Source organism: Lissotriton helveticus, chromosome 3_1 (genome assembly GCF_964261635.1).
Source record: "Lissotriton helveticus chromosome 3_1, aLisHel1.1, whole genome shotgun sequence".
NCBI lineage: Eukaryota > Metazoa > Chordata > Amphibia > Caudata > Salamandridae > Lissotriton > Lissotriton helveticus.
The window spans coordinates 1,773,978,289-1,774,000,186 of record NC_136061.1 but is presented as its reverse complement, the minus strand read 5'-3'; the positions used below and the strand labels follow the sequence as shown (position 1 = coordinate 1,774,000,186).

At 43.0% G+C, this 21,898-nt stretch overlaps 1 protein-coding gene across 1 annotated transcript in view; it reads right to left on the bottom strand.

Moving 5' to 3' along the window:
- Positions 1-19,070: 19,070 nt before the first annotated feature.
- The window catches only part of KDF1 (keratinocyte differentiation factor 1), a 104,770-nt gene continuing 101,942 nt past the window's right edge, over positions 19,071-21,898 (bottom strand). The window contains exon 5 of the mRNA XM_078682625.1: positions 19,071-21,247. Coding sequence (XP_078538751.1) covers positions 21,165-21,247 — 83 coding nt within the window. The 3' untranslated portion in view covers positions 19,071-21,164. The remainder of the gene's footprint in view (positions 21,248-21,898) is intronic.

The following is a 21,898-nucleotide window of genomic DNA, read 5'->3' as shown; positions in this document are numbered from 1 at the left end:
ACTAGGTGCAGGGAATTGCAGAATAGGGGTTATTATAAGAAGTACTAGACTAAGTTGTAATGTAGCAGGAGTAAAATACCAATGTGGCAGCTGATAAACACTAGTGCACTATCATGAGCTGATTTGGACCTTAATTGTTCAAGAATGCAGACAAATTGTTAGGCAGGTATGTGCCATATCTCTGAAGCCCTGAAGAAGAGAGGGGTCTGTGAAACACGTGCTGGCTGATATTTCTTATTTGGAACTTTTTATGATCAAAATTGAGAACACAATCGACTGAATAACATACATAGTGGATATCCATGAAAATTATTTTCAAGTGCCTGTACAAATTCGCTTGAAGTATCTACAGATGAAAAACAAAAAATATAATGTAACTAGAATTCAGAAAAAAGGGGAAGGGCTAATAAAGCCAAAAAACAAGCCTGACAAGTTATTAATGCTGAATTCATGCTTTCCAGTTTTCTGCATAGTAATCCATTAAGGGACTCTTCCATGACTTGAAGCCTTAGAACCTGTTCACGAGAGGCTAAAAGGAAAAGGTTTTGTTAATCTCACTATTCAACTGTTTCAAAAATTGCAGAAGATTCGGGGTTAGCCCTACAGTTTGAGCTTAAATTTCAAACCCAGTACATGGGCGGAAAATGACTAAAAGCACTATTACCAATGCAAAATGCGCCCAGGAGAACAACTCAATGTTTTTATAGGATGCTATTGCCCACATTCAAGTGAAAGGAACACCCACCATTCATTATGGTTGACAGCTAGAAAGTAAGCCTGGTAGTAGACTGTTCCAGTCAGACTCACTGTGATCAGATTGCTTTTCATGAAGATCCTTGTAGTATTTCTGCACCCTGGGGTACTTCAGAGTGCTACCTGAAGAGTTAAGGTGGCAAGAGAACTTGCATCGCCGCAAGCTCAACAAGAGTTGAAGAACCCTCAAGATTTCTCCAACAGGGTGGCCCCGATTTTTAAGGACAAGATCTTGAAGATCCTCTCTAAATTCCAAGTTTCTGAGGACCACACAGCTCTTTTATCTATGGAAGATGATTCCTTTGGGCAGACCCCCATTAATAGTGAAATGTCCTTTTTTTCTAGTTTGCTGGCAGCTAAAATTTAAACTTTCCAGAGACAAATTACATCAGGTTCGCCAGATTATTCTTGCCCGCCCACAGTGCTGCAACTTGTAACCAACGTAATTGCTGCTTTTTTGGAGAAAGTTTCCACTCAGCTGCTGGAGTCCGAAGTCTATACCCAGTGCTGGAAAGAGATCATCATCCCTCTTAAAAAGAAACTGAAAGGAAATCCAGAAGATTTGAAAAATCTTTGAACTATCTCCCTGTTGCCTGCACTAGCCAAAATTCTTGAGAGGCACATAAATCGGGAATTAGCGCCTTTTTTTCTTAACAGATCACAAGCTTTTTTGAATTCCTCACAGAACGCTTTAGAAGGACCCACAGTACCAAATTGGCACTGATCGCAGTGGCAGATTCCATTTGCTGAGATAATCGGGGGGGGGGAGCTAGAAGGAGCTATGATCCATTCAGCTTCCTTTTGTATCATTCAAAATCAATGAGAATGGATCACTTGTACCTGCAACCAGGGTTCAATATGTTCTATCAGTCAGTACTCAACAGAGTACTAGTAAAAAACCCTCATTCACGTAGACAGGTCGGATGGCGGTTTATCTTGATTCTCCGCTGTCAGGATTGTCAGATCACATCCCAGAAAAAGACTAAGGGTGAATATAATAGCCCATGCTTGTAAATCTAAAAAGCGAATCTGGAGACAACAAAACAAAATCACGGCAAGTACTGTACCAAATCTGGCCGCCGTGAGTCCGCATGCACAACCATTGGTTAGCGCTCTAGTGAGAGAGGGCAATCACTGTAGTCCAGGTGGTGGACTATCTTTGTGGCGCACTTCCCCAAAGTTCGCCGAGTAGGAGGTCACGTTGAGGGGAGCGTTGCGAAGTTAGGGAATTGAACTCGTCGCGCTCGAGCCCTCATAGCCGTCGGAGAAGTTTGCTGACAGTATTTTCAAGTAAGAATGGTCCGAGAATAATTTAGCAAGAATGCGCATTGGTAGTTATTGAGTGCACTTAATGAAGCATTCATGCAATCACTAATTCGAGAAGGTCAAAGGGTAGATACACAGTTGGAGTGAAGTAACTGCAACAGTTTTAAGTGATAGAAAAGAAGACAGTTATCTATCACTTGTACTAATTAATTTAATGGTGAAGCAAGACATAAAATTGAGTACAACTTACTAGAGAGCAAATAGGTTTAAAAACAACTGCAGTGCACAGTTATGGTGAGGAACCCCAAAGAAACATAGAAAAAAGAGAAAGCTAAGGTGAAGCAAGTTACAAAGATTAATAGTTGTAATTGACCCACAGCACACAGAATACAAAACCACTAAAAGAAGAGTAGCATTGGCCACATATTCGCAGGGTGGGTTAACAGGATAAATTACCAAAACAAAGCTAAGTCGTAGATATGGCATAAAATGTATTAATGAGTGTGTTTTACTTATAGTTTTATACATACCTGTGAAGCTGAAAAGAAGCAAGAAGACCACCGAAGCTGAAAGAAGAAAGAATAGCAGTGTGACTGTCTCTTGTCTGTCCAATCCCCTTTCCCCCGTGGGGTTACATTGGCTAGACGTTTCATTTGCGTTTGGCTGTGGAATCTTGCGGGGGCATTGGGAACTTGCGGCGTTCTGCTCCCGTGCCTTTGAAAGAAGGGTCCTGAACCTGACAGAGTGAAGTGCCCATGTTGATTTGGGCACCTGAGAAGAATGGCGGAAGGCTTGGATTTAAAGAAGTTAGGAGAAATCCTAGAAGGGATACAGAGGGAACTAATTTCAGTCAGAGAGGAGAATAGAGAGTTGAGAAAGACTACAGACCTAACCATTAAGATGAGTAGTTTAGTGACAAATCCCAGTTTGCAAAATACAGGATTCCCGTTAGGAAATCCCAGTGAAGCTTCAGGTTCCCAAGCAAAGGTCACCACCCAGGTTATACAATCGTTATCCCCAGAAATCCCTTTGGCACCTCCAGAACGTTTCAATGGGGATCCACAAAAGGCTCAAGTGTTTTTGAGACAATGCACCTTACACTTTGTGTCGCCCAGCAGTTTCCCCGAGGCACAGTCTCGAGTTGCATTTAGCTTGTCTTATTTAAGTGGGGATGCTGCTTCTTGGTCAATGCCCATGGTGACCAGAAATGATCCAATTCTGTACGATCTAGACGAATTCAAGAAGGAATTTCTTAGGATCTTTGACAGAAGGAGAGTATCTCAAGCTACAGATAACAAGTTGTTGGAGATAAAACAGGGCAGTCGAGAATTAGTGGCATATCTAGCCCAGTTCAATAAATTGGTTGTGGAGACAGAATGGCCAGAAAATAAACGAGCGGCAGTCTTTTATCGGGGTTTAAAAGACGAATTGAAAGATGCCTTGGCACAAGTGCCCAACAGACCCACAGAGATTTCGGCGTTAATCGATTTGGTATTAGAAATTGACTTTCGTCAAAGTGAGAGAAAAGGAGAGAGGAAGCGAGATTTTCACCCAGGTGTGCCCCGGTTTGATCGTGTAAGAAATGAAGGCCACAAGGAAAACTATTCAAGCCGCGGAGGAGAGCCCATCCAGATTGGAGCCCTTCGTGGACCTCTCACTAAGGAAGAAAAAGAACCTCGAAGGGTAAACAAACAATGTCTTTACTGTGGAGGAACAGAACATTTTGTTCGCAATTGTCCAAAGAAACCCAAGTCAACACCGCCGGAAAACGCTTCGCACCACCAGTAAGTGGAGTTGGACTGGTGGATGCAGAATCTAAGACAACTCCAAAAACCCATATCTTGGCAAATACACTACAATCGGCAGCTCCACATTTGGTCATGATGATGACCCTATGGTTCCGGAAAAAGATATTGGAAAAGATAACCGTAATGGTAGATTCCGGAGCAACGGGAAATTTTTGCGACTTAAAGTTCGCAGAGAAGATTGGTCTTCGGGCAATCAAGAAGAAAAGAAGTGAGGCGGTTCGAGCTGTCGACGGAACAAATTTATTGTCGGGACCCATTGTAAGTCACACAGAGCCAGTGGAGTTTGAATTGGAAGATGGACATCTGGAGACGTTGCAATTTCAACTAATACTGGGTCTGCCCTGGCTCACAGAACACAATCAGACTATATATTGGGGAGCCCGATGAATTACTATGAATTCGGAGTATTGTAAGGAGAATTGTCATAAAGGATGTTAGAGGGTCACAGAGAAAAATCCAGCATTTCATTTAAGTGAAAGAGGAGCTACGATTTGTGTTATAAATACAGTTCTACCTGAGGAGTATACCGGGTTCGAAGATTTTTCAGTGAAGTGGAAGCTGAAAAGCTTCCTCCGCATAGAGAATTTGATTGTGAAATCGAATTAGAGCCTGGATCAAATCTACCATGTCGCCGGATATAAGCATTGACCGAAAAAGAAGATGAACATTTGAAGGAGTACATATAGAAGTATCTAACCAATGGTTTCAAAAGGCCATCACAATCCCCCGTCTCTTCCCCACTTTTCTTTATTCCAAAGAAGAGTGGAGAGATGAGGACCTGCATCGATTATAGAGCTATCAATCGGATAACAATCAAGAATAGATACCCCTTGCCACTAATATCAGTTTTGCTGGATCATGTGAAGGGGGACGAAAATGTATACAAAACTGGATCTGAGAGGGGCGTACCATCTAGTCAGAATTCGCGAAGGAGACGAATGGAAAACAGCATTCAGAACCAAACATGGACTTTGAGTATCAAGTAATGCCATACGGTCTGTGCAATGCGCCAGCTGCATTTCAGCATTTTATTAACGATGTGTTGAAAGAATCCATTGATCAGTATGCAATAGTATAAATAGATGATATTCTCATTTACTCAGATACTATGGAAGAACATAAAGATCATGTGAAAAAGATACTGCAGAAATTGCAAGAGAACAGTCTTTTTGTAAACTTAGACAAACGTGCTTTCAGTGTTACTTCTGTTGAGTTTCTGGGCTTTGTGCTTTCCCCAAAGGGAATCACCATGGATGAGAATACGATAAGGGCAGTTCTTGAATGGGAATCACCTAAGTCTGTGAAAGAGATTCAAAGTTTCATTGGGTTTGCCAATTTTCATAGGAGATTTATTCAGAACTTCTCTCAGAAGTTACTCTCTATGACCAGATTGCTGAAGAAAGGCGCAAAATTCGAGTGGACCGAAGAGGCTGAAGAGTCATTCATCCAGTTAAAAAAGTATTTCACCACAGCGCCAATCTTACTTCATCCAGATCCCACAGAACCTTTCTATGTAGAAACGTGAAGCGTGGCTCAGTGGTTAGAGGCGGCAGACCCGGAAGCTGAGATCGGCCGTGGACCAGGGTTCGATTCCCCGCCTCGGCGGGTCTCGGGCTCAAAAAAAAATTCCACGGACTCGATCATTCTCGCTCCGGTGCCTACTCAACTCACGGGGTCACACTCTGCCACTCTGGGCAATAGCTTGCTTAATCTCCACTACGCCCCTCGCGGCGGGATGCCTGGCTTTCACCTTGTGGATACCCTGCCGGGGTATCTCACAGGGGAATACAAGGACGGGTTCCCTAAGCAAGCGCTTAGATACGGGTCGGTGATTTACGCTCTATAAATACATGTACATTTACATTACATTTACAAACGGACGCCTCTAATTTGGCATTGGGAGGAGTGCTGTCTCAAAGCCACAAGATGACTGGGCAACTACATCCAGTGGCTTTTCGTTCCAGAAAACTGAGCACGGCCGAAGTAAATTACACCATTACTGAAAAAGAGTTGTTGGCCATAAAGGATGCCTTCAAGGAATGGAGGCATTAATTGATGGGTGCAAGGCATGTCGTGACAGTGTATACAGATCCTAGAAACTTGAAATTTCTCAAATCAGCCAGAACATTAACACCACGACAGTTACGCTGGTCTTTATATTTTGCGGACTATGATTTTGTCATTACATATAGACCAGGAGCACAAAATGGTAAGGCAGATGCCTTGTCCAGATTGAGTACGGAAGGAGTTGTCGAAGAAGTCAAAGATCAGACAATAATTCCGGCAGAAAGGGTAATCAGAGCAGTGTTACAGGAGTCTCAGAAGGATGAGAATCAGAATTCTATGGCTCTAGAAGAAATGAAAGAATGGCTGAAGGAGGATCCAAAAAGAGAAATTCGAGGGGGGTTACCATATCACAATGGAGCACTCTATTTGCCCACACTTGAAATACAACAGAAGGCATTGTAAGAGAGTCATGATAGCATTTTGGCTGGACATAAAGGGATCGCAAAGACAGAAGAGTTAGTGCGACGACGTTTCTGGTGGCCTGACTTGATCAGAGAGGTGCGGCAATATATAACCACATGTGAGATCTGCGCAAGGGAAAACCCGAAGAGGCAGGCTCCCAAGGGGTTATTGCAACCCCTACCAGCCCCGCCATATCCTTGGCATACTATAACCTTAGACTTAATTGTCGATCTTCCATCTAGTCGGGGATTTGATACCATCTTGGTTTGTGTAGACTTTTACTAAGATGGCGCATTTTGTGCCATTAACAGGGGTGCCCACAGCGCAGACACTAGCACATGTCTTCAGTCAAAGTGTAGTAAGAGCACATGGAATTCCAAAGGTATTGATATCGGATAGGGGTTCCCAATTCTTATCCCATTTCTGGAAGGCTTTTACAAAAAAACTGAACATAGAGACTAGGTATACCACTAGTTATCACCCAGAGACTGATGGTCAGACAGAGCGAACAAAATTACACATTTTATGCAGATAAGAGAAGAAAGGCACCCGAGTTACTAGTAGGAGATAAGGTTTGATTAAATACAAAAAAACATAGGCTAAAAGGAGTTAGAAAACTGCAGCCTGGATTTGTAGGTCCCTACTTGATTGAGAAAAGGTTGAGTGCAATAAATTACCAGTTAAAATTGCCCAGGGGGCTACGAGTTCATCCGGTATTTCATGTTTCCTTACTTAAAAAAGTGTCAAATGGATTGCGGATGAACCAACCTCCTAAACCAGTTCAAACTGAGAAGGGAGAAGAGTTTGAGGTACAACGAGGTCTGGATTCAAAAATTCAGAAGGGACAACTGTACTACTTGTTAGACTGAAAGGGCTACGGTCCTGAGGAACGATCCTGGGAGTTGTCTTCTGATGTTCATGCTCCAAGACTAATTTGAGAATTCCATCAAAGGTTTCCTGCCAAACCACAGCAGAAGAGAGGCACTTTGAGAGTGGGTACTGGCAGGGTTGTCAGATCACATCCCAGAAAAAGACTGCGGGTGAATATAATAGCCCATGCTTGTAAATCTAAAAAGCGAATCTGGCGACAACAAAATCGCGGAAAGTACCGTACCAAATATGGCCGCCGTGAGTCTGTGTGCACAACCGTTGATTAGCGCTCTAGTGAAGCATGTGCAGTCCACGTAATTGAAATTTAGTTTTGGGAATCGAACGAAATTCCTGAAGCATTCATTAGCTGACAAAACTCGAGAGCGAGTACATAGTTTGAGTGAAAGATGTCTGAGTAAACCCTTTACTATAAAATCTAATGAGACCAGAGCAAATCAAGTCAGCACCGAGAACCTAGCAGGAAGACCAGGAATAGTAATCAATTAAAGACTTCAAGCAATCACTAATTCGAGAAGGTCAAAGGGTAGATACACAGTTGGAGTGAAGTAACTGCAACAGTTTTTTAAGTAATAGAAAAGAAGACAGTTATCTATTACTTGTACTAATTAATTTAATGATGAAGCAAGACATAAAATTGAGTACAACTTACTAGAGAGCAAATAGGTTTAAAAACAACTGCAGTGCACAGTTATGGTGAGGAACCACAAAGAAACATAGAAAAAAGAGAAAGTTAAGGCGAAGCAAGTTACAAAGATTAATAGTCGTTATTGATCCACAGCACACAGAATACAAAACCACTAAAAGAAGAGTAGCATTTCCCACATATTCGCAGGGTGGGTTAACAGGATAAATTACCAAAACAAAGCTAAGTCGTAGATATGGCATCAAATGTATTAATGAGTGTGTTTTACTTATAGTTTTATACATACCTGTGAAGCTGAAAAGAAGCAAGAAGACCACCGAAGCTGAAAGAAGAAAGAATAGCAGTGTGGCTGTCTCTTCTCTGTCCAATCCCCTTTCCCCCCATGGGGTTACATTGGCTAGACGTTTCATTTGCGTTTGGCTGTGGAATCTTGCGGGGGCATTGGGAACTTGCGGCGTTCTGCTCCCGTGCCTTTGGAAGAAGGGTCCTTGACCAGACATCCGCCTTGTTATTTACGTGTCAGCATCATCATTGGGTCTCTTTCTGTATACTTCCTCCACCTGGAGGGAACCACTGGTTTTCACAGTAGTGATCAGAAATCGATGGCAAGTGAAGTAGTGCTCAGGTGCATTGAAATGTTAAAAAGCCTTCCGCATACTGCCATAAATAAATTATTCTGTCTGGTGTATGGGAGGGAATTAAAAAAGTTATGTAGTGCGTGCAGTTAGGATTGAATATGGATCCTTTGCACTATTCAATTGTCTCCAAAACTTTGGTCGACATGTTTCTGCCTCAAAATTGCCCCAGGATGGGGTCTATGAGCTTTCTTCAGGACCTAAATAGTGAGAATAGGGTATTTTCCTATCCTGTGTATTAACCTCAGAGTAAAAACTCTGACGTACCTAAAAGGAAAGAGAGTGAAAAATGACCTATGGAAAAATTTAAATTGAAAGAGGATACTGTCTCAATTGTTCAACTCACACATATGCGATAAGCAGACTAGAATAATGGCAATACTTCATATTCGTAAGCAAACATAAAAATGGCAAATCTTTAAAAGCTGTGATATATCACTTATGTTTGGAAAGTAGATTAGGGGTGAGTAGTATGAGTGTGGCGCCTTTAATTCATGGTCTCTAGGTGGTGTGTCTACAGGTAGAACAGAGGTTTAGTTGCTATGTGTTTGTGTTCCATAATTTACATTATCGGTGAAGGTGATGGTCTAAAGACCTCAGCAAGTAGAAAGTAGTTATTTTACATGAATGCGCATTGTGAGATACACATGTGTATCTCTGATCGTAAATATTGTGATTAAGTATAGCTGTCACAAGTATGTAGGCTTTCCTATTTCACAATTAATAAGTTGGCGACATTTGTTCACAATGTCTTATGGCAGTGAATTTCCCCGTGTGTGTGTAGTTGTTAACCAGTGTTTCTCTAATTCTTTAACCTAGCGAAGATTATCTTGTGCGCAACTTTTTTTTATGGCTTCTGGGAATAGGCGAAAAGGAAGGATCATAGTGACAATTAAATAGTAGACAACAGATTTGCTGCGTACCTTGTGAGGTCCCGATTTTGGGCTTCTACAGGACTCCTGGCAGCTTAAACCCTGTAAATCGAAAAGCAAGTTTGATCGATACATTCTGCATGCGGTGTACTTTACGTGTCTTCTCCTAGTGGAATACAGCGTTGGTTCTACCTCGTGTGTGGGGTGCACGACTTATGCTGATGCTGCTCTCAGGGTCCTGGATGAGGCGGGATCGTGAGAGTTCACTAAAAGGAAACTAACTGGAAATGGAAGAAATACCTATTGAGGTCTGAGAGCTTAAAATAAGACTCTGAAAAAAGACTAAATTCATTACAGAACATTTGATGTCGTTTTGAGAAACTATAAATCTATCCGTTGAATTAAAAATAGTTTTCTCAATAGGGATATTGCAATCTCAAGACCCTTTGTAATTGGTGATTATGTTTCAGTATTTATCGAGCTCTTGATCATGGTATGGTTTTGTGTTCTTGATGCTTAGGGCCTTGTGTGCACTAGCATGTAATTTATGTTTCTGGTTCTCCTGTTAGCAAACCCGGGTTTAGGGCAGTCGAGGTTGCCTGAGGTGACGATGCACCAGTTTTTGTTTATTATTTTCTTGACAGTATTGCTAGCTGTGCTGTACGTAGTCACACAAGTCAGAGTGTTCTGAGTGTGGGCCTTGGGTGTTAAATCCAATAGGCTTTCCCGTGGTTGGTTCCTTGCCCTTTTCTGAGACTTTGCCACTATCTTGGCTGGGTAGTCTCTCTTTGAAAGTTTTGAACATAGATCTTTTGCTTGTGTTGGATTCCATTTGCCGCCAAGTGAATTAGGGAGGTGCAGCCATTCTAGTTATGCTAGACATTTTCCCAGCCTTCGACACCATCTCCCCACTGCGATTTGTGCAAAGACTGCGTAAGGGTGATCAGTGGGGTTCTGCCTTAAATCTATTAGAATAATTTCTGGTGACTACAACACAAATAGTGAGCTGCAGAGACTTTAGGGCTAAACTTTTCCAGCTTTCCTGTGGTGTCCCACAAGGGTCCTACCTCAGTTCTCACATTATTTAATATGTATGTGGGCCCTATGGCAAAACTTGTATGCTCCTTTGGTTTTCAGGTATTGTCCTATGTGGATGAGGACAATACCCAAATCCTCATCCTGGTTAGGTCAGGAGTAGCAGACAAGTTCAAGTCTTGAATAGTGGAAATCAGCACCTGTATGCAAGAGAATTAGCTCAAGCTGAACACGGAGAAGACAGAGATTGTGGTCTTCGGGGTGTAGAACTCAGTTTGGACTGACCATTTGTGATCGGAGACATGCGGACAACTACCGGCTCCAGGAACCTCTGTTAAAAACCTGGGGGTGATCGTTGATAACACCCTTAACATTTGACTCTCAGCTCAATAGGACAGTGAGTTCCTGTTTCTGGATCATCAAGTGCCTGAAGAGGATCTTTCCTTTCCTTCCCGATGAGTTAAGAGTGTCAGTGGTTATTGTGCTCATAACAATTCTCATGGACTACTGAAACGCTCTGTATTTGAACGCCAACCAGTAGTCGCTTAATAAACTTCAGGTTATCCAAAATGCAGCTGGCGTTCTTAAACATCTCTCGGTGAGGGAGGAATTGCGGACACCGCACTGGTTCCCAGTGAGGAAGCAATTGATTTTTTAAGCCATGTGCCTTGTTTATAAGGCCCTCAACCAGCATGGCTCTATTTATTTAAGAATCGTCCTCAACAATCTTTCCAGCAGACATTTGAGATCGGCTGGTTAGATGAAAGTGACTGTTCATCGTTTTAGGAAGGCGAGATGGAGTGAGCATACTTTCCCTGTGGCAGCTGCCAGGATATGGAACACTCTCCCTGCACATATTGTTGGCATTATTTCTAACTCCACGTTTCGCAAGCATGTGAAAACTTGGCTTTTTTTTTTTAACAACCATAGCTGCCTTAGATGGTCTCCCCCATTTGCTCTTGCAGTTATAGCGCTTTGATGCCTTTTTTGGTTTTATGTACTTTACAAATTACGAATTTGAAGACAAAAAAGTTCAAAAAGATTAGCTATCCCGGATTCCACTTTTGTTGGAAAACCATTATGGGCTGGCCTTCTTGAACATGCAGCCCCAACCCTCTGCAATTTAGTGACTGCAGCTCATATATGTATAATACATGTCATTTTTCACATGGCATTTCCGTGTTAGTGGAATTATACCGCATGCAGGTCGAAGGGTCCATGGTAGTTCCAGAGGTCTCTCACATTAAAGATTTTAGATCCCCAAGCTAGACGCAGGATGAGAAAAACAACAATCAATTAATAAAACTAATCTTAAGAAGCCAGGTTAGTCTAACATACCGGTTCCAGTCACGCTACAGTACAGTAGAATTCCAGTCACAGTGGAGGCCAAAGCCAGAGTCTCATAATTCCTGATTGACCACGTAGAACTCATTGCCCAATTCTTCTAGTTCCTGCTTAGCAATGTAGTTGTGCTCCAGTCATCTGTTCCTACCTGGGAACAACGTTTGCCCTTCTCCAACCCCTAAAGGTAGTCTTTTATTTACTAGATTAAGTTAAAGGCATGGATCTCAAAGAAATACGTTTGCTTACATTGGAATCAGTCAGCTCAAATCAATATGCTGAATACAGCCAAGACAAAACCTACTAGATAGTGATACAATGCCATAGGGTTGTTGCAACAGCATTTTGTCTGTTACTAGTGCCTGCAAGAAGACACAAGATAACATTTCCTAATACAACACATTTTGGGATATTGGTGGATCCATGCACTGACTCCTACTGATTGGAGAATGCAATGCACAATTGAATCTACAAGGTATTCTAGCCACACTTCCAAGTTCCTTCAATCTTCAGAGAAATGAAGCTCTTGATTTGAAATCATGATTTTCTAGTAGGCATCAATGATGTTGAATGAGACAACAACCTAGATTTTTTTTGAAAACTTTGGACAGAAGGCTGTCAGAGGGAACCTTGATCAATGTATGGGAGAAGACCGAAAAGCGTTGGGTGGTTGTACTCGCAACATAAATTAGAATAATTTTTAAAAAATTGACCGAGTGCGTACCCTTTTATCCTGCGTTTAGGAGCTAGATTTTGGAATAACATTGAGATATATATATACACATATATACACACGACACTAGGACACTGACGAAGGCAAGTGCCGAAACGCGTCTTTACTTTTTTGTGCAATTAACCTAACTGGGTTTAACTTACTGAGAGTGCTGGTGTGTCGACTCTGGTCTGGCAGAGGAGCTGTGAATATATATATATATATATATATATATATATATATATATATCAATCTCGAAAATTGGAATGGATGATAAAGAGAACAATTGTCAAGAATGTTCGGAGAGACAAGAACTAGTAAAGATTTTGTTGCTTAAGTGGGCTGGTGTATTCTGGTAGAGGCATTTATAAACAAAAATAAACTGATTTGATTCTTGGGTTTCTAAAAAGTTACAGCAGTAAGTGATTGGTTTCCAACATAGACTTTTTTTTCCTTTAAGAAGATCCTGTTTGTGTAGGATCCAACGTTCCCGAGCACTGTGTATGTGGCAATATTCTCCTCATATTTACGTTCTGACAATCATGGTATGTTTTTCTTTGCTGGTGACCCGTGTCATGGGCCTACCGAGAATTCCTCTAGATTATTTTTCTTAGGTTGCAATCTTAAAGAATGCTAGACTTGGTTGGGCTATAGGAGTATATGGTACTCCTTGTACATATAGAAGGAGACTGCCCTCATGAACAGGGTATAACACAATTAATGGAGGCAGTTGATCACAGAAACGGGGTACTGGATTTCTTACTGAAAACCCAGTGGTCAGACTGCCTACTGGCACTCTGGTAAATCCATGTAGCAATATGAGTGAGTGCTCTGATAAGAGTGTTGTTTATCTCTCCTGTACCCTAGCACACAGGCAGACTGCCCTATGGCTGGGTAAAGCTGAGCATGGAAATAGCCTCCAGGTTGTAGTGTGCGCTGCAAGATTTAGTCATAGTCAGCCTCACCTTCTCCATGATTGCCCCATTGTGCATTGTCTGATTTTGTATACATACTCACATAGAGAGCGTGGTAGAAATGATGCAAGGTGCCTGGGCAAGGCCTGTTCCAGCAAGTGAGCCTCTGGCCAATGAAGAGTCCCTTTTAAGCCAATGCAGAGAGGCATGCATCACTCTCCAAAAATCTAAAGAAAGTCAACTAGAAGGTTGGAGTGGAGCTAACTGTTCCAAGACTGGATAAACAAGCATTTGCAATGCAATAGGTCTCGCATTAATTAAGTTTGAGCTATTGGCATTGCGAAATATTGCAACACCAATTGCAACAAAAGTCTATAAATTGTAGGCCAAAAAAAGTGTATTTATTTTTGTAGCAATGGTGGCATGCTGCGCTTTAGATGAATATGATTAAAAGTAAAGTGGCCCATACTGCGATTGCTACAATAGTTAATTGTGGATGCGTTAACAATTAATGTGTGCACTGATAGCTGGTGGTGTGTGTGCCTGTAGAAAATGTACACTGATGGCTGGTGGTGTGTGTGCCTGGCGAAAGCGTGCACTGGCAGCTGGTGGTGTGTGTGTGCCTGGAGAAAGCGTGCACTGGCAGCTGGTGGTGTGTGTGTGCCTGGCGAAAGCGTGCACTGGCAGCTGGTGGTGTGTGTGTGCCTGGCGAAAGCGTGCACTGGCAGCTGGTGGTGTATGTGTGCCTGGTGAAAGCGTGCACTGGCGGCTGGTGGTGTGTGTGTGTGTGTGCCTGGTGAAAGAGTGCACTGGCGGCTGGTGGTGTGTGTATGTGCCTGGTGAAAGCGTGAACTGCCGGCTGGTGGTGTTTGTGCCCGGTGAAAGCGTGCACTAACGGCTGGTGGTGTTTGTGCCCGGTGAAAGCGTGTACTGCCGGCTGGTGGTGTTTGTGCCCGGTGAAAGCGTGCACTAACGGCTGGTGGTGTTTGTGCCCGGTGAAAGCGTGTACTGACGGCTGGTGGTGTTTGTGCCCGGTGAAAGCGTGCACTGACGGCTGGTGGTGTCTGGTGAAAGCGTGCAGTGTGTGTGTGTGTTTTTCTGGTGAAAGCGTGCACTGTGTGTGTGTGTCTGGTGAAAGCGCGCACTGTGTGTGTGTGTCTGGTGAAAGCGTGCACTGTGTGTGTGTGTCTGGTGAAAGCGTGCACTGTGTGTGTGTGTCTGGTGAAAGCGTGCACTGAGAGTGTGTGTGTGTGTGTCTGGTGAAAGCGTGCACTGAGTGTGTGTGTCTGGTGAAAGTGTGCATTGAGTATGTGTGTGTGTCTGGTGAAAGTGTGCACTGTGTGTGTGTGTCTGATGAAAGCGTGCACTGTGTGTGTGTGTGTCTGGTGAAAGCGTGCACTGAGTGAGTGTGTCTGGTGAAAGCGTGCACTGAGTGTGTGTGTCTGGTGAAAGTGTGCACTGTGTGTGTGTCTGGTGAAAGTGTCCACTGAATGTGTGTGTGTGTGTCTGGTGAAAGCGTGCACTGAGTGTGTGTGTGTGTCTGGTGAAAGCGTGCACCGAGTGTGTGTGTGTGTCTGGTGGAGTGTGTGTGTCTGGTGAAAGTGTGCACTGAGTATGTGTGCGTGTATGTGTGCGTGTCTGGGTGTGTGCTGCGTGTCTGGGTGTGTGCTGCGTGTGTGTGTCTGGTGAGAGGTCTGTGAATGGCCTCTAGGCACCTGCATGAACAGGATGCTGGTGAGAGGTAGTGATTTATTTGCAGTGCAGCCTCAATGCACCGTAGGCACTTGTATGGTAAGCGTATGATGTTGAGAAGTACTGAATGATTAGCACTGCATTTCGAAAGGCCCTTTTAGTGCTTGCTACGAGAGTCGCCGATTAATTAGCCCTGAAACTGAAGGTCCTCTACGGGCAGGGACAAATTGTTGGTGATAGGGAGAGAAGTAAATTTATGGAGTTTTATATAGCTCGAACTGGACCCGAAGCACAAAGGTCGAGAGTGAGCTCATGGAACAGCGGGACGTGGATGGAGTAAATTACAGTGGTAGGGGCGAATATATTTAACGTGATGTGGCACAAGGAGGTTTTAACTATAACATTGAGGTTTAAACAGCGCACTGAGGGCCACTCAGAGGCACATACGAGGTGCGCCAAAACGAAAGAGTTTCTATACCTGCCCACTAGGAAGCAAAGTAACTTCTCTAATATATTAAAGTTATGATTATTAAAAAAACATTTTCTTTACATCACACGGTTTGCACATTTGGGTGGTGGCATGTTTTTTATTTCCCTTTTTTACTGTTGGAACATATTGACATAAATAAAATACAAATACAGACGCTGTCAGAAGCAAAGATCAGTGTCGTTCTTAGTTATTCACTGACTTTACCCTCCTGCTAGAAAGGGGGGGGAGGGTTATAAATTCCAACACATATGCAAACTTGTGAACTTCTGTATGTCAGATTGTGTGCAACAATAAAACTGTACTTTTTGCTAACATTACTGGAGTTTCATCAGCGACAGTGCTAAGTGCAATCACTAGTACCGGGTAAAGTCTGATACAAGTGGAGACCTCCTTATGAAGGTACTGTTAGAAAACTGGCGCAAACTATGCCAATCACTTCCAGCTAATGGGATACATATCCATCACGAAATGGTCGCTTGTCCGTGTACTTTAATCAGTGCAACAGAAATGAAGTGATTCTGTGTCCCAATGTTTTCCCGCATAAAAGTGGATTTTCCGCATTTGTCACATATTCCAACATCTGCAGTATAAGTTTTGACTTAAAAAATAAATAGTTTCTAGCTCAACGGGATCAACAGGTACGTCAACAAGACCACCCACTGTGCCAGTCAGCGGCAGGTGCTTTTTTCGAAGTTAACTGGTGACATTTGTATTGTTTATTACTGTATTTATGTAGTACGCTTCTACAGAGGCAAATACTTTTGCCGAGAAGGAATTCATATGCACTAAATTGAAAAGGTAGCCAAGTAATACTGCCACTGAATGTGCCCGTATTATGCTGTATGAACGGGAATCATTTTCTAACCACATAATGTAGCCAAACCAGCCGCATAATGTGTGCCTCCACTGCTGCAAATTCCAGCTGCCTTGGCCTATACTGCGCCTCAAACTCTAAGATGCCACAGAGGTTAAACCTATGGGCCTGACAGCAGAAACCACTGGGACTGGGTGTTCTGACAGTTTTGTGACTGTCGGAGAGTATACTTTAGATTAAAACAGAATTGTTCTGGGTGTTACTTCAATTCCGAGTACATATAAAATGCCTTTTCGATCCATAGAAAGAAAATATGCATTTTCAGACGGTGATGTGCCTGTCATTGCCTAGTCAAACAGATTAATTGCTTGGTCTCTATGCAGCTAAATGGAGTGAGGTATTTGTATTTTAAATAGCTACAAGGAAGATATGGGTAATAAAGTCTCATTCCTCAGGTACGAACGACATTAGTAATGAGCAGGTCTTTGGGCAGCCATGGGCAGGAAATTAGCACCTCGCCTTAATTTGAAACGCTTCAGGCCAGGGGTCAGCACTGAGGTACAGAAGTCCTGAGTCTACAAGTCCAGCAATTAGTGCGAAAAGCGGCGCTGGGAACAGAGCTGTTGTAGGTTTTTGTTCCAAGCACTCCCACGCACCATAAACATCGCTCTGTGGAAGATGAAAACCACCCTACGCGCATTCCGGACATGAAAGGCTAAAGCGCAACACAGGCCGAAAAAGAACAGCAAACTGAAAATAAAATTAAACAAGTAACAACATGGTGCTCAGCCAACCTTTGCGAAGGGCCTGCCACTGCATTGGCAGTACGTGCTTTTAGTTAACTTTTTGTCCTCTCGAGCTGGAAACAAATTTTTTGGGCTAAGATAAGCAGATTATGTAGCAGATAATGAATGGGTTGTGTCGTAAATGCGGTAATCGGCGAAGGAAAAACGTGCCTACTACTGTGGTCCTGCACTCCAAGCAGTGACAAACCGTGATTAATTTGTAACAAGCAGGAAGTGGGATAAGGGAGGGGGTGGAAAATGGTGAGCACTTTCACGGCCGCTTTGATGTTCTCAGTGGCCACGCGGTTCACTGAGAACATCAAAGCGGCCACAATAGTGCTCCCAAAGGCTGCAGGGTGACAAATGGTGCGCGCGCCCGGCGCACATGCACTGTACCCGATCCCCCTGCAGCCTTTGGGAGCATTTTTGAAAATCCCTACTTATTTCTCGCAGAGCAACGCATGCGCGTTGGCTCAGTGAGACCTAAAAAATTACCCTTGCAGCATGTATTCAGTTTTTCTCTTCCATTTCAAGGAGCTCTGCACAGTTGTGTAAAGGAAGACAAAGACCAGAAGCATTTAATGAGTAAGGACTATGAGTAATGACTATTTGCTCAGGGTTGAGGAAAATACTTAGCTGGTGTTGAATGAGACAAGGCAGCGGACAGGCTTGAAGTATAGGATCTGCCCTGTGAGGAGGTCGGAGAGCACAGGCCTGCACGCTTGCAACTCTTGATTAATTCACCTGCACTATCCCCTTTGAGCAGCTCAAACGTATGTGTGCTTCACGCTGCTGCCTGTAAATCAAACTGAATGACACTTTGGACAGGGAAGTCTAAGAGACTATGGCTGACAGCAGTTTTCCAGAGATGCTGGTTTAGCCAACATCAGTCTGAGCTGGAACTAAGCCACAATTTAAAGGATACCCAATGTTTATGTGAATTGTTCCCATATAGTAATTGAATGTACATTTCCCTCAGGTGGATATTCTGCAGAAAATCTAGGACATGTCTGGACCACATGGAAGACAATGACGAGGTAATTGAACAGATCCAAATTGACAGCACTTATCAGGTGAAACATAAAAGGTGCAGCCTAACAGAACCTGGTGTGTTCACAAAGGAGGGCTTGAAAAGCTTCCAAGAAGTCAAACAATAAAAGTAACCACCTACAGAACACACAACACGAACTGAAGCACCTGGTGTTTAAATTATTAACCAGCTCAATGGCACGCATTTTAAGGGAGACAAATGGAGTCAACCCGGCCAGTTTTTGAAACTGTACCCTGCAGCCTAGAGATTTTTGCAACCAATGCTCTCTTCGCTGTGGGCTCTTGTCACTAAGTCTCGAGCAACCTTTTCAGACTGATGTTGTTCCCCAAGAACACCGCATTCAATAGCCTCAGATGCCACATGGAGTCAATTCATAGTAAAGTTGACAGTGTTGTCGGCAGAATACTTAGTCACTGAGCAAAACTGTTTATCCCGTGTTGAAAGCTAGACTAACTGACAAAAAGTACTGTTTGTCTAGGAAGCACTGTAGTTTAGCAACTACTGCACCCTCCACTATTTTGCATCCATGAAAGGGTTTGTACAAAAGAACAAGGAAAGAAGTAACTTGGTAACTCTGTGATCCCTCATCTACATTACCAATACCCACCCTTGGCCCATCGCCATATCGAAGGCAAGTCGGCTAAATTGTAGCTCTGGGGTGCAATACACAGGATGTTAATGAAGCAGAGGAGGTTGTTCATATACTGAACAACTTTTTGAACACTGAGTTTTGCGCCTATATGAAAAGCATATTAGCTCTGAGCACTGCATTAAAATAATTATCTCCTCCATATTACCACACACATTTCTGGCAAGCGTGGCCAATTGAAACACCACAAATATGGATTTCCTTAACAAAAGTGGGGGAAAAAGAAAAAAAAACCAGATCTAAATTCAGATATTGCCATGACCTTGTTTATTTTATTCTCCAAATAAGTTTCACGTTTTAACTGCATGCACAAGCATAACTTCCAAATCTGTGCACTTGAGGCATCACCTTTGAAGCAAGGCGTGGGCCTTTTTCCATGGGCGGTTGATGGGTTCAGCTAAGGAACTCCTAGTGACAGGGTTAGGAAGATGAAGCAAGAGCTTTGGACACTCTCAAAAGGGCGATGCCAGCTGAAGATAGGGTAAACAAACGCAGCGTGCCAGGGATTCTTTGCCTCCTGTGTCCTTCTTACAACTGTTTCCAGAAAGCATTGAAGTTAAAGCAAGGCCATCTGGACGGATGTTTATGCACCTCAACTGCCAGAGAGGGTTTGACGATAGAGCCCTGCCAAAGCCCATGTACTGTCAAGAACCAACAACCAGCTGGAAATTACTAGTACCACCATCTCTGAAATGTCTAGAGTAGTGCATATGAAAGCTACAAGCAGTGACTACTCAATGTGCAGGGAGACTACAGTGTGTAACTCAGCCTTCTGAAGCGAATAAATTAACAATGTCACTCCACAGTACGCAGGGTATTATGCTTCAGAACACAGCACACCAGCAGCATGTTGTTACACACTTAAACAAAAAAGAATGCATGAAGTGCTGGACTGACCTCCGTGCAGTTCTGTGCGACTGAGGAACCCGCGAGAAGGGAAGGGCCAATGGTAGACGAAAATACGGGCAGACTGATTACCTGAAATTGGTTTTAGTTTCTAATATGCTGCATTCAATACTGGCAGCCACTGCTGCCTGTCTGGTACTTAAACTCATTAACCATAACCAATAGTCACCACACTCATTGGTCACCATGCCCCATCAACAACACAGTAGGCAATACATACCACATTCCCCTTTTCCGGACTCTTCTAGATCAGTCAACCAGTCCTTATGTAGGAAATCAATGTATGCTGTCAGATTCATACGCAACCTGTCAAGACGTTTAATACTTCTACAGTGTGTGTATGTTTTGGGGCTGCACTTGTAGCTTGGGCTAAGGACAACTGTATGTGAGAACAGGTCATTCTAGTCAATTACCAGCTACTAGCCATATCTTTAATAGCTCATAACCCTCTTCAACGAGCCCTTCCACCATAGTCACCAGAGTTCTTTTCCTTCTAATCTGACTGGTGCAGGTTGGAGATCAAATCTGGCACGAGGTTAACAGAATGCTTTACATCCTCCATAAACTTTCACATTCAACTCCTAGATGGAGCAAGGGCAGGATTTGCACTTTGGTTCAACCTGTAGCATTTGTTGAAGGTGCACGTAGAGAACAAGGATAGGGAAGTCACTTGCAAAAAGCCTCTAAAAACACCCCTCAAATCTTGTCTTGCATAACAGACATGGCTTGAGAGTGACAAATTTGGACTGAAAGGATATAGTAGACTTGAAAAAAATACTCTGTAAAGTGCATACTTAGAACAGACATATTACATGGTAGATAAGAAATTCCCACAGAAGCAAACAAAGTGTTAGCAGCTGTTTACTGCTGTCAAATGCCCATCACCCTTCAACTTTTTTTTTTTTACAAAAAAAATGCTGTTCAGTAAAAAGTCTATTGATAAAGAGGAAATTACATTTTGAAACAGGAACTTGCATTGACAAAGCTACATATTTACATATGCATAGGTTCCATCCCAAAGCTGTGTGCGCCCTGCTAGTCAGCAGAGCTGGGAGAAGTAATTAAAAAACAAAAAAAAGTACATAGAGTTAAATCCTGAAGATGACCCAATTCTCCTCACTTCACATTACAGGTTTTGGTAGTGTTCCTCTCTCGTCACCACTCCAGTTCACTGGCATGGCCCTACCAATCATGGATCAGACACTGACCCTCGGACGGCTCCACGGTATACTATGGTAAGAGTTAGCAGCAGGCTGCATGGGAGGGGAACAGCACACATCAGCCCCCACAGCGCCCAAGTCCCATTGCTCCTAGTTCAATTAAAAGGCAGAATCAGTATAGCCTTTCTTGCAGAGTCATGTTTCAGCTATCATTAATGGTGGTTGTTTTCCAGCCGTGGAAGGCGCAGTTTCAAAGGCACAAGTTCAGGGCGCGTCTACTAGCAGTAAACCTTAATCAATGGAGTCCCTGAGGAATCGGTTTCTGTATCTTGAAAGGAGTCCGTTTTGCCTGTCGGCGATCCTGCACAGGAGAGAGGAAAAACATGAGCTTTGTATGAACACTCCCTACCTTTGTAGGTCTGGCTTAAGAGCACACATCAGTAACCTTCCATTTTTTAACAGAAAAAGCTTTCAGAGTGCTACTAAGAGAGGGGCTTAGGGTCCACCCCAATGTTTTTTCTGAGTGCTGATTTGATTGGACTGAAGTTGTAAGCCTCCGCTGAAGTGTGTGCTTGCAATGTTCTTTTTGGCTTGTGGCAATGCTTATACTCAATACAGCAGTACCGAGTTAGGTATGGTAGCCAGCAAACAATCATGACTAGAGGCTTATCTTCTTATTGTGAAATGTTATGATAAAGGCAGCAGGTCTGACATTTATTGTGAAAAGCATATGTTAACATGAATCCATTCAAGGGTTTATTATTACACTGCAAAAGTCTGTAGAGAAGAATTTTGTTACATGGAATCTCACAGATTGTCACAGTAAGCAAGGGTTTTAGTGTTGGGAACGTAACCAAACAAGAAGTGGGGATAGATATGCCTAACAATAATCCTCATTGGGCTTCCTAAGGAAGGATACTCTATTGTTTTGACGACTGACATTTTTTACATATTTGTAATTTTATTACGGTCTACCAGACGCATGCCTTATGGGAAAGACTGTGCCCAACAC